Source organism: Thermothelomyces heterothallicus, assembly GCF_042370625.1.
Source record: "Thermothelomyces heterothallicus CBS 202.75 unplaced genomic scaffold P884_scaffold_14, whole genome shotgun sequence".
NCBI classification, from domain to species: Eukaryota; Fungi; Ascomycota; class Sordariomycetes; order Sordariales; family Chaetomiaceae; genus Thermothelomyces; species Thermothelomyces heterothallicus.
In genome coordinates, this window is record NW_027192575.1 from 75,535 (window position 1) to 88,818 (window position 13,284).

The 13,284-nt window shown below is 54.8% G+C and overlaps 5 protein-coding genes across 5 annotated transcripts; 2 read left to right on the plus strand and 3 right to left on the minus strand.

The window, feature by feature from the left end:
* Nucleotides 1-418: 418 nt before the first annotated feature.
* Nucleotides 419-3,028, minus strand: P884DRAFT_30184 (uncharacterized protein). Its single transcript, XM_069444892.1, has 2 exons — nucleotides 1,102-3,028; nucleotides 419-1,035 (listed from the first exon to the last, which is right to left on the minus strand). Exons 1-2 carry the CDS (start codon nucleotides 2,830-2,832, stop codon nucleotides 442-444), a joined length of 2,325 nt encoding a protein of 774 aa, XP_069296698.1. The 5' UTR covers nucleotides 2,833-3,028; the 3' UTR covers nucleotides 419-441.
* A 3,145-nt stretch (nucleotides 3,029-6,173) lies between these two features.
* On the plus strand, nucleotides 6,174-6,862 carry P884DRAFT_330245 (Cyanovirin-N; the record flags this gene model as incomplete). Its single annotated transcript, XM_069445674.1, has 4 exons — nucleotides 6,174-6,476; nucleotides 6,555-6,685; nucleotides 6,759-6,794; nucleotides 6,852-6,862. The coding sequence occupies exons 1-4, from the start codon at nucleotides 6,232-6,234 to the stop codon at nucleotides 6,860-6,862; spliced, it is 423 nt and encodes a 140-aa protein (XP_069296699.1). The 5' UTR covers nucleotides 6,174-6,231.
* A 687-nt stretch (nucleotides 6,863-7,549) lies between these two features.
* Nucleotides 7,550-9,057, minus strand: P884DRAFT_202398 (delta-12 acyl-CoA desaturase; the record flags this gene model as incomplete). The annotated part of the gene is made up of 2 exons (XM_069438426.1): nucleotides 7,550-7,965; nucleotides 8,031-9,057. 2 exons carry the CDS (start codon nucleotides 9,055-9,057, stop codon nucleotides 7,550-7,552), a joined length of 1,443 nt encoding a protein of 480 aa, XP_069296700.1.
* Nucleotides 9,058-10,974: 1,917 nt separating this feature from the next.
* P884DRAFT_260536 (uncharacterized protein) lies at nucleotides 10,975-12,176 on the minus strand. The gene has a single exon (XM_069441464.1). It carries the CDS (start codon nucleotides 11,981-11,983, stop codon nucleotides 11,072-11,074), a length of 912 nt encoding a protein of 303 aa, XP_069296701.1. The 5' UTR covers nucleotides 11,984-12,176; the 3' UTR covers nucleotides 10,975-11,071.
* A 400-nt stretch (nucleotides 12,177-12,576) lies between these two features.
* On the plus strand, nucleotides 12,577-13,050 carry P884DRAFT_202613 (uncharacterized protein; the record flags this gene model as incomplete). The annotated part of the gene is made up of 1 exon (XM_069438443.1): nucleotides 12,577-13,050. One exon carries the CDS (start codon nucleotides 12,577-12,579, stop codon nucleotides 13,048-13,050), a length of 474 nt encoding a protein of 157 aa, XP_069296702.1.
* Nucleotides 13,051-13,284: the final 234 nt, after the last annotated feature.

Here is a 13,284-nt window from a genome sequence, read left to right on the forward strand (position 1 = left end):
AACACTCGCCCCAACAGCCACGCCAGGTGGCACCGTCGAATATTAAGTATAAACAATAACCCAGCCAGCCACAAAGACGGGTATGGTAGCCTTGGAAGAGGTGGGCAGGAGAACGAAGTAAGAAGCTTAGGAAAATGAAGAGAAGGTAGCAAGATCGAAAGCCAGTGCCCAAAATAAGGAAGAACCGAAGAGAACAAAGAAGGAATAAATAAACGGATGAAATCTCGGCCTCAGCCACCAGCCCGCTACCCAAAGAAAAAAAAGGTGACGGAGGAAATGAGCCCAAGAGAAGCCAAACAACGCCGAAGGACCGATGAAACCACTCGCTTTGTTTTAAGACGCCGCAACTCTTCCGCTGTATGTATACCTCATTTTGCATTGTGCTTTATACCGTAACGAACCACAGGAGCCTGATCCAGCGAGGTCAAGCCCCTGGAAATTTTAGACTTTGCCCGCCTCCCGCACGGCTGTCATCCACCTCTCCTCATCGCCCTGTCCGCCCACAACGCGCGGGCTCTTGGGCGGCGGCGAGATCACCGAGAGGCGCGCGCCCCCGCCTGTGGAGGCCGAGCCGTCGGGCGAAGGAGAAGCGGGAGCCGCGGGAACAACCACGACGGACCCGCCGAGCAGCACGGCCTGAACCTCGGCGACGGATCCGGCTGCTAGCAGGGCCATCTCGTGCTGCAACAGGAGCGCCACGGCCGCGCGCACGAGCAGCGCGTCGCCCTCGAACACGTACACGTCCCACAGGCGCGTGACCTCGTCGAGGGCGAGGTGGCGGGTAAAGAGGCCAGTGAAAACACTCTCGAGGAAGGCGTCCAGGTTGCGGTCAGCACCGGCAAGTTTGGTGAGGTGGTCGTGGAGGGCGGACGACTTTTGGATGAGAGTGTGCAGGACGAGGTTGTAGGCCGAATTCTTGGCGCCGGCGTCCGACGCATAGAAGCTGAGGGGAAGCGGTCGGTTAAGAACATTAGCGAGCGCGATGAAGCTATCTGTCGATGTCGGGAGGTTGAGGAGCAGAAGGGCCGCGATGGTCTGCGATGTGTCAGCTCTATTCGGTCAACGTTCAGTGCAAGGCAGGAGAAGGGGGAAAAAACCCACATTGCAGCCTGGGACATATCCGATGTCGCTGCGGTACATTGCATGTGCGCGCAGGACATCGATCAAGCTCTGGTGCAGTGGCCCTCCCGGCTGGAAGATGCGCAGATCCGGCCATGTGCGCTCCCGCACATCCTCACTGATGGCGTTGAACCACGCCACTGCGCGCATGTCTTCCGCGCTTCCATGTCCTGACTTGGCTCTGGTCTCGGCTTCCCGAGCGCGGCGCAATGCAGCCTCGAACGACGTCTTGGTAAGGCCAAGCTCATTTCCAATCGCCCGGGTCCAGACAGCTCCCCGGCTGCGCGGCGCGATGCCTCTCCACCACATATCTCGAGTCCTGCGCTCGCGAATGGCCTCATTCCACCGAGGGATGATCTCGCGTTCCCAAATGTGCATGATGCTGTCAGCGGCAACATCGCGGCACTCGGAGCGGGCGCGTTTGGCGGCCTGACGGCGACGTTCGGCTTCGAGGCTCTGCGCCATCATCTTCTGGTACTCCTTCAAGTGGCGGCGCTCCTCCGCGGGGTCTTTGGGTGGGAGCCACGAGGGGCGCGTGCGCGAAAGAACGGCCTCCTTTTCTTTGGATATCGGGAGAGGGTCGATCATGATGTTGGACCGACGCAAAGGAGGCAGCTCCGCCATCGCCGACTTCACTCTCGGCTTGACCTCCGGGTCTGATGACCTTCTCGAGTTGGGCATGGAGCCGGTGCTGGACCGTTGCTGCGCTTTCTGCTCCATCTTCTCGGCATGCTCCTCCAGCTTCTCGGTCAGCGCCTTGGCTTCCGCATTCAGCTCAGCCAGCGCGGCGGACCAGCCCTTGGCCCTCGAGCTCACCGGGCTGGAGACGCGGCTGGAAGCAGCCGAGCTCATGGTTGAAAGCGCTGATTCCGACTTCCAGGTAGGTGAGCGGAGCGATCCCTGGGCCACGGCAACTGCGGGCGTCCCGTTTCCTATACTGCGCACTCGCTCCTTAGGCGGTCGCTCCGGCGATGGCGCCTTGGATGGTGGGCGGCTCTGGGACCTTTCCGACGGCGGCCTCGGCGAGATAGGAACGTTGTCTAGCACAAGACCTTCGGGGATGTCGTCTCCGTCGTCCTCATCACACTCCATCTCCAATTCCAACGCCGTCTTGCGCTCTCTGTTCGATTGCCAGCTACTCCTCCGTGGTTTCATCATCATGTTCGGATTTCGGGGAGAGAGAGATAGGCTAGGGCTCGGACTTCGGTGTCTGCTGAGGGATGTCTGGGAAGGTTGTCGGCCAAGAGTGCGAAACGGGAGAGGGCCCGTGGCGGGCTCCGAGAGAACCCCCAGGCTGGCGCCGCGACCATTTGTGGTGCGAGTTTGGCTCTGCAGGGTTAGAGTCGGGCGGGATTTAAGCGCTGGCGTGACGTCGCGATTCTGACGGCTTCTTGAAGATTCACGAGAGTACTGCAACCGCGGAGTCGAAGCTGACGCCGGACGCTTTGCAACGGCGCGAAGATCGGAGGAGAAGGAGGGACCGTAGCGATTAGGAGTCGTCTTGAGGTGCTTGTCGGATGCAGTTCGCGGATCGGGCTGGCCATCGTCGAGCCCGATGTCCTCGAAGTGGGCGACATCTCCGAGCACACTGTCATCATCCGAAGGGAGCGAGTTGAGCGACGACGACTTGGAAGATTTGGAGGCCGTCATGCCTGGCGGCGAGCCTGGCCCGGGAAGAACGGCATCATGTAACGGGTTCTCGTAGATCATCATCTTGGCATGATACAGCCTCCAGAGGAAGAGAAAGGCTGATCGTGCGTTGGTTGTAGGTGCACAAGACCCTGTCCTAAGTGGTATTGCGAGGTTTCTTGCGTCGTAGCTGTACTTTGTTTCTCTCTGCCTGCGGCGAAGCGGAGAAGAGCCGCACGGAGGATGGTAGTCGATGCGGTTGCCTCTGCTTGTCCCGGATGTGCGGTGAGGTGAGATGTTCGGTGGCTTGAGCCGATCACACGAAATGTGAGCGGCTAGCCCCTGGGTGCCAAAGCGCGTGTCTTACAATGGCGGCTGGTCAAGAAATCGGGTCCGGAGTAAGGAAATAACGTTAAGGGGCCGCGTTGCGACAACTAGACGAAACAAAACTGACGGCGCAACAACAGCACCGGGGTCTATGAAGAGCTGCAAACGTGGTCGAGCGATTGGAAAGGTCGTCAGGTAGATTGTTTCTCGTTAAATCGAAAAGGTTTTCTGATGGGCGCTGGGGAACGAAAGTCGAAACGAAAGTCGAATGAACTGCAGCGGATGTACGGAGTAACGAATGTAGGGATCTGGGCGTCTTCGCGGCCCAAGAGTTGGCGTATGAGACAGCGAACGAGTGACTGCCGACAGGATGATGGTATATGCAAGAAAAGGGACGTGAAAGGCGTAATGGCGCCCAGTATTGCGAGAATCAACAGGAAAAACCGACTCGAGAGGGAGCAAATTACAAAAAGAGGCTAGCGCGCGACACGGAGCAAGCGAGCGAGAGGGGGATGGAAGTGCGGAACGGAAATTCAGAGCGGAGGATGGCTGCAAGTCTGGACCTATCGAAGGCCCACCCCAAGCGCAAAACCAACCCTCTCCCCTCCCCCCCCCCCCCCAAAAAAAAGAAGGTGCAAAATCAGGGTACATGTCATCTACGGAGGACTGAGAACCAAATGGTGATATCAGAGGCACAGCTCCCTGCCAACATACCTACCTAACAAGTTAACAGCAGTACGGAGTAACTACCAGGGTCTCGGGCCACTTTTCGGATCCTCTGTCCGGATTGTCGACATGGGAAGTGAAGACTATTCTGATGGCGTCGGATTATCAATGTGCGAGAGCCCATGTGTTGTTCTTTACATAGTAACGTTAATCAATTTGTTCACAAGCTCTGACCCTTGGGTCCCTAGGGGATCGGCAGAGCAACCTTCTCCTCGAAGGTGGCTGGTGGAGCAGGTTGGCTAAACTTGGGAGCCGCGCCGTGCAGGTAAATCAACCCAACAAACAGAAAACCCAATGCACTCCCTCTCTCCGCCATGCCACCACCCGTTCCACGTAATTCGTACACTAGCGTGGTGCAGTGTAATGTAGGGTACACTAGATCTCACTAATACAAGGCCATCTGCGGAGGATTGGGGTCGTTGGCGCTGTTGCGTCGGGGTCAATCCATGCTGGCCATCCATTCTGAGACCTCTGAAACCCGTTGGCGCCGACCGACTTCGAGGCTCCCCCTACTGCACACAACTTACCCCCACCCCCTCCCCCCAAAGAAACTCCCAGACCACAGCAGCTCCAGTAGAAGGCGGTCGGTTTTTATAAAATACACCTATGAACAACGTAAGACCGTGGAAACGTGGCTTGCATGGGACAAAACATCGACGCTGCAGCGTCGTCAGAGGTGGGGCCCAATCGCTGAGTGCGATGTTACTGCGGAGTTATGCATTGTCACGAGCATGCTGTGTACAGTACGTCAACAGCGTATCTAAAATGTCTCAAACTGGCGAGGTGATCTTAAAACCTTATCTCATGTCGAAAATTCGGATTCCACACTCCAACCCAGCCGCTGGAAGAAGGAGGTAGAATAGAAGGCAGGGAAGTACGGATAATCTGGACAGTTCAGTTTCATGTCTTGACTTTTTTGTCCGCTGAGGGAACCAATGCAGGAAGTTGCCCCACCAAGCCACAAGCTTGGCAGGGGCGCGGAAATGACGAGGGGCACCAGCAATCTCGATTGCGGAAGTGCAGCGGGGCCTTGTTTTGCTGCCATGCTTTGGAACCACAATATCACGCCGCGGCTAATTCCGTCCCGCGATTACACTAACATCTCGAAACAGAAGTTTTCCACGCAACGCAGACAAGAGATTAACTAAGCTTTTCCTCTCTTACTCTCGTGTCATGTAGCTTTTATTGAGGCATCTATTTCGTTCTGTATGTTGGAGCCCCATGCAGTCACTGCCTCTCTCCGGGAGATGCGCATGGAGCTGGCGATCGGGTCTACCCTTGTGAACCGGGAAAGCCTGCAATCTTTCTATACTTCCGTAACTACTCCGTACTCCGTTATCCGTAGTGTACTACATCGGATGACCAGTATTCTTGCCTCTACTTACACTATGGGTTACACTACACTACACAGTACGCGCTCCGAAGAGCGGTTACTCAGGAAACAACCATTGGAATACAATGCAATCGCCAGCTCGGTGTAACTTACTTCGATGGACCAATCCCAAGACTAGAAGACTCTGTTCTCTACCAGTCCTCTCATGTTTCCTCCTGCATTTTTCCAAGGCAAAAAACGAATATTCGAGTGGGAGATTTCTAACCCTTGAACCCGTCTCGTTGTTGAGGACTTCTTTCTTCCACATTCCGTCTCAAGGATGAAATCGATGAGAACAAGAAGGGGCGATTGGCTTACGCTGTTTAACAACCTTCCATTAATTACTAAGTCTACTTCGGAAACTGATTCTCTGCGAGGCGTCACTTAAAGCTCCAAGGTTACACCAAGATTTCGTAGTCGATCATCTTAGCGAGGTTCCTCTGCTGTATTATCTGAAGACGCAAGGGACGAGGGTACTTGTCGAGGACATGATGCCTTCTCCGAGATTAGAGCCTTTTGTCACACTCCGCGACAAAGAGGGAACTGCAACCTGAACCTAGTGTAATTACTATTAGTATACGACTCCGATTGAAAGAGATTGCACTACAATCCTCCTAGTGTGGAATAAGGCCAGTGCCATTCCCTGCTGTTAAAAACGTCCAGAGTAATTAGAAATTGCAAACTACATGTCAAGTAGCATCTAATTACGCATACGCCATGAGAAAGAGCCGACCAGAAGCCCAAGTGGTAATGATCCGTGGAATGAACTCTTGCCGCGGGCGAGTCTACACTTGTTGCCTGGCTTACAGCCGTCAACTCATTCATCTGAAGGAGTTTGGCCATGATAGGAAAGACCAACCTCTCAGTGAGACCAGTGCGACTGGCCGCCTGCTCAAATGAACAACATCTGGGTAACTACTCGCCAGTATCCATGGATCGACGAATTTCAAGGCACCATATTCCATTACCTCGATGCTTCTGGGAAGCCGTCTTTCGCAACCTTGAACTCGCCTCCAACGATAACAGACCGCTCGCTCCATAATTCCGTCCCCGGCAACATGCGCTTTCCCTTTTCCCTCTTCGTCTGGGTGGCGTCCATCTTCGCGACCGCAGCCGCTTCCAGCGCCTTCGGCAACTTCTCGCGCAGCTGCACTGGCGTTGGCCTCGTTCGCAGTTTCATCCTCGGCGCCACTTGCTGCCACCCGGAAGACGATGGCACCTACACAGAGTCGACCAACGAACTTGACCTGACCATGTGCATCGGCCTAGACCAGACTAGCGGCCGCATGCGGTGGGAGGTGTAGTAAGCCCAGATCCTGCGATCCAGCTGAGACGTGTGCAGAGAGTGTAGAGATGATGTTAACGTCGTTCGCGCTCCCAGTGGCAAGTTTTCCAACTACTGTACGGATTGTACAATATACACGTCGACGGGCAAAGTAGAGCACCTTATCACTTGCTCCTGCGAGCCGTTGGTGGGCGGCCGCGGCCCCGTCAGGTCGACTCTCAACCTGGGTATGGCTGCTGCGCTACTGCTGTTTCCCGCCGTCTTGTCTTCGAATGCTAACGCGCCAGCCCGACACACCAGACGAAGGCATCGCCAACGACTGGGGGATTCTCAAATGTGCGGGCGGCATAGCTGCTTCACCTCGAGGTGGTGGAGACTAACAGCCCTAGTCAGTCGTGGCTTGAGCAAGCGCCGGAACTCTCCTACGACGAAGCAGCTTGTATCAGAACGGATATTCCATAACCTATGAAGAGGGTAATTGTGTTCTCATTTCAGAGGTACGATAGGTGTTTTGCGGTAGCCCCTTGATTTTCCCCGTCATTTCAGTAGCCCATGGCGGACATATTACTGCTGAATGAGTGCTCCAGAGGTGAACCCATCGATGGGCACCTACAAAGCAGAGCACTCCATGTGTTCCAAAGCGTCAGCGCTACTCCCGCTGAGGAGTCCCCCTTCTTGCTTGGCATTTATCTCTTGAACCACCCTTCCGCGCTATACGACGCAACCTTACAAGGAGTGAAACCTGTTGTGCTCGGAAAGCATTTTCCCATTAAATGCAATTCTATCATTTATCTCTCCATGCGACGCCTGGCCTCTCCGTGGTCTTGACATGGCAACCAATAATGCTTCCAATTCCGGGCCGTCCCAGAGCAATCCGATAATGAACAAAGCGGGAACAGAACAACTTCCTTTAAGTCATATCAAAACTCCGTGAAGCAGTGAGCTATCAACATTGTAGTGGGGCTAGCTCCAGAGCTCAAGCCCCCGAAGCGAGACAGCCGGCCAGTGGAAGCACCTGCTAGGCTAGAGACAAGATCTGCTCATTGTTCCCGCCTTCACAAGGACCACCATCGCTTATCAGCTGTCGACGCCTACTGTGAAACGGGCTTCATCTTAGCAGGCGCGGTGCCAAGCCCATTGTGGTTGCGGAAGAACAGAATGCCCTTGGCGGGACCCTCGGCGCCCTCAGTTGGCTCAACCCACTGGCACATACGAGCGCTCTTCCACATAGCCTTGAGGAAGCCCACAGGTCCATCGCGAGTGTCAGCACGGTAGTGCCGGCCCATGACGGGCTTGATAGCCTCGGTGGCTTCGTCGGCGTTGTAGAAAGGAATTGTGCTGACATAATGGTGCAGGACGTGCGTCTCAATGATGCCGTGCAGAAGGTGGCGGCCGATAAAGCCAAATTCGCGGTCGATAGTGGCAGCGGCGCCGCGGACAAAGTTCCATTCGCTCTCAGTGTAGTGGGGAAGCGAGGGGTCGGTGTGCTGAAGGTACGTGATGGCGACTAAGATTTTCTTGTTAGCTTCTCCAGTCTCTTGTCACAGCTGATTTGAGATGTATTCCACTTACCGAGCCAGTGGTTAACCCAGAGGTAGGGTAGGAAGTACCACACAAACATGTTAAACCAACCAAACGTCTTGCCAAGATAGACGAGGACCGAGATGGTGATGATCAGGCCGAGGTCGCTCAGAAGGATGTAAGGGATGTCCTTGTTCTCATACAACGGACTGCGGGGATCGAAGTGGTTGACACCGCCACCCCAGCCGTTCCTCTTTCCCTTGCCGCGACCCTCCCTCTGCCTCTCGTGGTTGTCGTGGCCCGTGACATTGGTCAGGAGGTAGTTCCACCAACCGACAAGCTGCTGGCCAAGCAGATGCAGGAAGGTGTAGATCGGCGTCTCCTCTGTCAACTCCGATAGCTCATGGGCCAGGCGACCGATACGAGTGGCGTGCTGCTCCCGGGTCCGGGGGACGAACACCATGTCGCGCTCCATGTTTCCAGTGGCCTTGTGATGCTTGCTGTGGCTAATTTGCCAGCTGAAATAGGGCACAAGCAGAGCAGAGTGCAGGATCCAGCCGACAAAGTTGTTAAGCTTCTGCGAGGGAGAGAAGGCACCGTGGCCACACTCATGGGCAAGGACCCAGAGACCGGTGCCGAAGAGACCCTGTAGGAAGGTATACACGCCCCACAGCACAAAACGCAGCGGCTGGTACGGGATGTACTCGGGCGTCACGAACTTGTTCCAGACATAGAAGGTCGTGGTGAGATACAACATGTCGCGGGCAACATAGCCAAGACTGCGGACGGCCGACCGCTCGTAGCAGTGCTTGGGAATGGCATCTCTGATGTCCTTGATGGTGAAGTCGGGCACCTCAAACTCGTTCCCGTACGTGTCGATGAGCTTGCCGTACTTCTTGGAGGGCGGGACTTCGTCGGATGCCAGCGAGGAAAGCGAAGTGGTAGAGGGTGACTGGCGGGGCGAGTCAGTCGGTGAGACGGCGGCACTTGAGTCCGAGTCGAGAGTGGCCGAGGTCACATTCCTCCTGAGGAACGGCTTGTTGGCCGTTGGGACGCTCGAGGCGGTTGCGGCAGCCATGATTATGGATCAAATTGCGATGGTGAAGTACCGCGGCGAGGGAAAGAAAAAGAAAAAGAAACAACAAGGAGCAGTCTTGGTGGTGGTGGATTAGCACAGGGCCAGGTGGTTCCCAAACGGTGGGAGGCGGTTCGATTTGAGGGAGTAACACATCAAGGTACCGTCGAGAAGCCGGGATCAACCACAAGGCAAGAGAAAAGAAAAGGAGAGAGGAAAAAGTGTGTGTGGGGGTTGAAGAGACAAGAAAAAGAACGGAAGCTCTTTCCGCCACGTCCAGGGCCCCGAATTTTGCTGTGGGTTGCCCCTTCTTCCGTGGGTCGATTCTCAATGATTTGTTGGGACTGGGCCTGCAAGAGTTACCGAACACTACCCACAGGGACTTGACGTGCAGACCAAGTTCGGGAAAAGAGACTCCTGAAACAACGGCATTCACTCGATAATAAACGAGGCAAACATGCAACAAGAACAGAGCCAGGGAAGGTACAGTCTAGTCCAGACATGCGGTTGACATACCAGCAGCTTGCCTTTCGCCTCGAGTTTGGCCACCTGGGCAAAATCTTCGAGACATCGAGTCATCCGAACCCGGCAGGCGATATCTCAAGCGACCATACCTTATGGATAAGAAAAGGACGCATTGGCCGAGAGGAGAAGGTGTGGGGAGATTCACCGCCTTCTGGGCCTGGGATCTAGAGATCTCGAGCCGTGGTCTCAGGCTCGCAGCCGGCCGACGAGCATGTGAATGCTTCAGCTGAACATCCAGCTCCGGGTCTGGCCCGAGTGGCTAGCTCAATGGGAAGTCGCCCAATCAACTGCGCTTCGGTAAGACATTGTTTGTCCTTTCGTGTTGAAGATCATTCTGTATCCACTGCAAGTATTTTCGTCTGGCACCCGCGGCTCTTTGCGACGAAGATAACCATGTACTGCGTATGTACTACCAGCAGCAGGTATCTTTCCAGCTGCTGTGCGATTCGCCAGAGGTCACAGGGAGCTACAGGGGCGAAAGAGACACTCGGGTGGACGGAGCAGTGACGGCAAATTGAGGTAGCCGAGGGTTTAAAAAATAAATGGCGAGACCAACGAAAAATGTTTCCACATATGATGATTCTGGAACAAAAAGGCGTGATAGAGCGTTCATGAATGCTGATTTTTTTTTCCCCAGGCGCCGATTCCGGTAGCCATTCGCTCGGACAAGGGGCGGGACGCATGGACCCCTGAAAATCCCCTGCAAGGAACACCTCCGCTGGATTCCATCTCCCCAAACCGCGGGGGCGGGGTTGGAAAACTGGAGACAGTGCTTACAGTTTGTCCTCCAAAGACAGATGATGACATTTTCAACAAGTTTCTAATTGTGCAAAAACTACGGAGCACTATGCAGTTTGAGCAGGATGTGCTGTCTTCAAAAACATCGTGTCTTGCGTGGTTGTGTTCTGACAACATTGTTTGCCGGCAGATCAAGAAGTGAGCAACCAGCTCCTTCAAACTTAGACGACCAGGGCCTGTAAAAAAGTGGAGTTCAGACATTTTGTTGGGGCGCTAAGAAACTTTGGCAGTTTTGTTGAGATTACATATGTCCATGACCCCTGTGCGTATCACATGAAAGATGGAATCGGAACATCAAGCACGAAGCAGTCAATGGAACCGAGAACTCACTGCAAAAGTGACAGGTAACGAACCAATCATCCTGTTCAGGGCTCGCCATCATCATGCGGATTATGTGCTTTGAGACCATCCATTAACTCCCGGCCACCAGATGGAACCCCCGAACACACATCCCTGGTCATTGGCTGACGCGGTTGCTCCCGCAGCCCTGTGCCCGGCATTTGGCCAAGCCAGACCCCTGCTTCTTGGCAAGCTTATTTATCAAGCCACACTCTCGTATCAAGGCATAATTACTCTTGTGCGTACTCCCTAAAGGATCCCGTTTTGATGATACAAAGTGAGGTCTCTGCGGCCGCAATCCGAAGCAGAAGGTTTGCGCTCCTCCTCATTACGCATTCACTACATTCTTGCCCTCTTATCCGGGCTTACGTTTAGTCGAAACATTAGCATGACCTCGGCCGCCTCCGCGTTCTGCTTGCCCCAAACGTCCTGACTGTGCCATCAAGGCTTGGAGGCGGGCTCGCTCCTGGGCAATTTTCTCGAGATATGGATTCACCACCGGCGTTTCCTTCTTGCTCTGCTTCTCGTTCTCCTCTCCTGCCGCCGCCTGATGCTGCCCATCCTCCTGATTGCGCTTCCCCTCATCGTCCGAGACCACTATAACTATCGGATTCCTCGTACTTCCCTTCATTTTGCGACCCTGCTTTCCCGCGTTCTCCTTTTGCTCACGGCGCGGTCTCTTCTTGGTGCCAGAGGTGGTCGTGATGGCGCAGGTGTTCCGCTTGTCATCTCTTCGCTTCCGTTTCCGCCAAGTTGAAGTGGACTGAGCAGTACACTCAGACTTGGACACAGATCGGCTTTCGACGGACGGCAACACCACCTCATCTTCCTCATGCTCTTCCGTTGACTCCCTACTTGTACTGGGATCGTCTTCGGCGTCAGCCTCCACACCGTCATCCTCCTCCTCAGCCACATCCGTAGACGGGATGTAAGTATGTTCGCGGACATCGTCGCTGTATCCGCGGATAGGCGCATATATGTACTTCCATTCCAGCGTGGCTCGGCTCGGCTGTTGGGTCGGGTCTCTCTCGATGCTCGGGATAACGGGAGGCAGATCCGCAGCACTCCAAACGTCCTGCTTTAGGTTGGGGTAGCGTGTTAGCACCGCTACTTGTTCCCCAAATGTTGCGGTACTCACCGTTCCGGTATGCTTCTTCAGTTGGGCCAGAAGCTCCTTGACCTCGGCTGTGAGCTGCTCTATCTTCTCGTGACCGGCAAGCATTCTTTTGGTCACCTCATTTGCCGTCGCTTGAATAAGCGAGTTCATCTCCTCTGAGATGGGCGTTTCACAGTAGATCTCCCTGCCATGCTGGCGTGAGTCAGAGAGCTGTGGCACTTGCTCATTACTCCTCAACTCTTGGCTCGGTTCTGTCGACGTTGTGGACGTTGGAAATGGACGTTGTTTGAGCTGCGGGAGAGTGTTAACTGCGGAAATCGCGGTTGACGACCCTGGGCTGGGCTGTAGTACCGGCTGGATTCTCGCCGTCTTCTGCCTAGTACCATCCTCGTTGTTCGACTCGTCGTCGATTTCTATATAGGTCCTGTTATTCAGGTCTTGGCTCTTGGCATTTTTCCGTTCCCGCGAATTTGGGTTTTCAGCGGAGTTGCATGCCACGGCACCTTGTTCTCTTTGATCCCTCCCTCTCTGCACATCTGGTCTCTGGTTTTTGGATGACCAGACTTCCGTGCGGCTTGGTAGCGGATGTATCCCTGACAAGCGATCGCCTGACTGGCCACCCTCCGGTTGACGGATACTCAGCTTATCGCTCTTGGTTTGGGCAGGGCTGTTCCCGGTGTGATGTTCGCCTGTGCACTGATTTCCGCGACGCTGGGGGTTTCCGTCAAGTCGGTGATTCACGGATGAGGGACCTTGGGACTCACCGCCTCTCGAGCGGCGGCTGCTACGCGACAAGTGACCCTTCAATTGAGCCTGGTGACTACGAGACTGATGCCTTTGGCGATTCTCCGGTTGTTTGCGGTGAAACGAATGGTCTTCCGGCTGCCGTTTGCTTGCCTGCTGTTTCACAGAAGGAAGACTCTGTGTCGCCAAGCTTTGAGGCCGAGGACTGGCCGTGGGATGCGCACCCGAGTTTGGCCCATTTGACTGGTTGCTCACCAACGAATTGGGAATCGTTCTTACTGCAAGGTTGGCGAGGTGTCTCTGAGGCTAAGAAAGCGTCAGCCAGGCTGCGTAACCGTCTATTAATCCGTGGCGCAGACCAGCTCGGTCACAAACCTGATGGAACCTCCACCCCGAGTTGCGTCTCGCGGTCTGGGCCGCCCTGTCTGCGTCTATTGCGCGTCGAAGCCTTCGAGAATCAACTGCTGGCTTAGCCCGTCGGGAAGCATCTTTCTCTGGGCGAGATGCCTTGGCCAAGTTCTGTTCTCCCTTTGGGTCTTTCATATTGCAAGTCCTGGAAGGGACCTGAGCGGCGCGATACTCGGCGCTCAAGTCACGCATGCTCTTACCCACACTTCGCAACTCCCCCCATTGTTCAAGCCTCGGATGCATTTCAGCAGGACTGGAACATAATATGCTGAACTAGCCAAGAGGTGTTAGAAGTGGTT

Bases quoted from the DNA above. Each gene is read 5' to 3' on its own strand.
- P884DRAFT_30184 (XM_069444892.1), bottom strand. From the start codon at position 2,832: ATGATGATCTACGAGAACCCGTTACATGATGCCGTTCTTCCCGGGCCA. The intron at 1,036-1,101 runs GTGGGTTTTTTC...GACACATCGCAG, and splicing joins GATATGTCCCAGGCTGCAAT to ACCATCGCGGCCCTTCTGCT.
- P884DRAFT_260536 (XM_069441464.1), bottom strand. From the start codon at position 11,983: ATGAACTCGCTTATTCAAGCGACGGCAAATGAGGTGACCAAAAGAATG.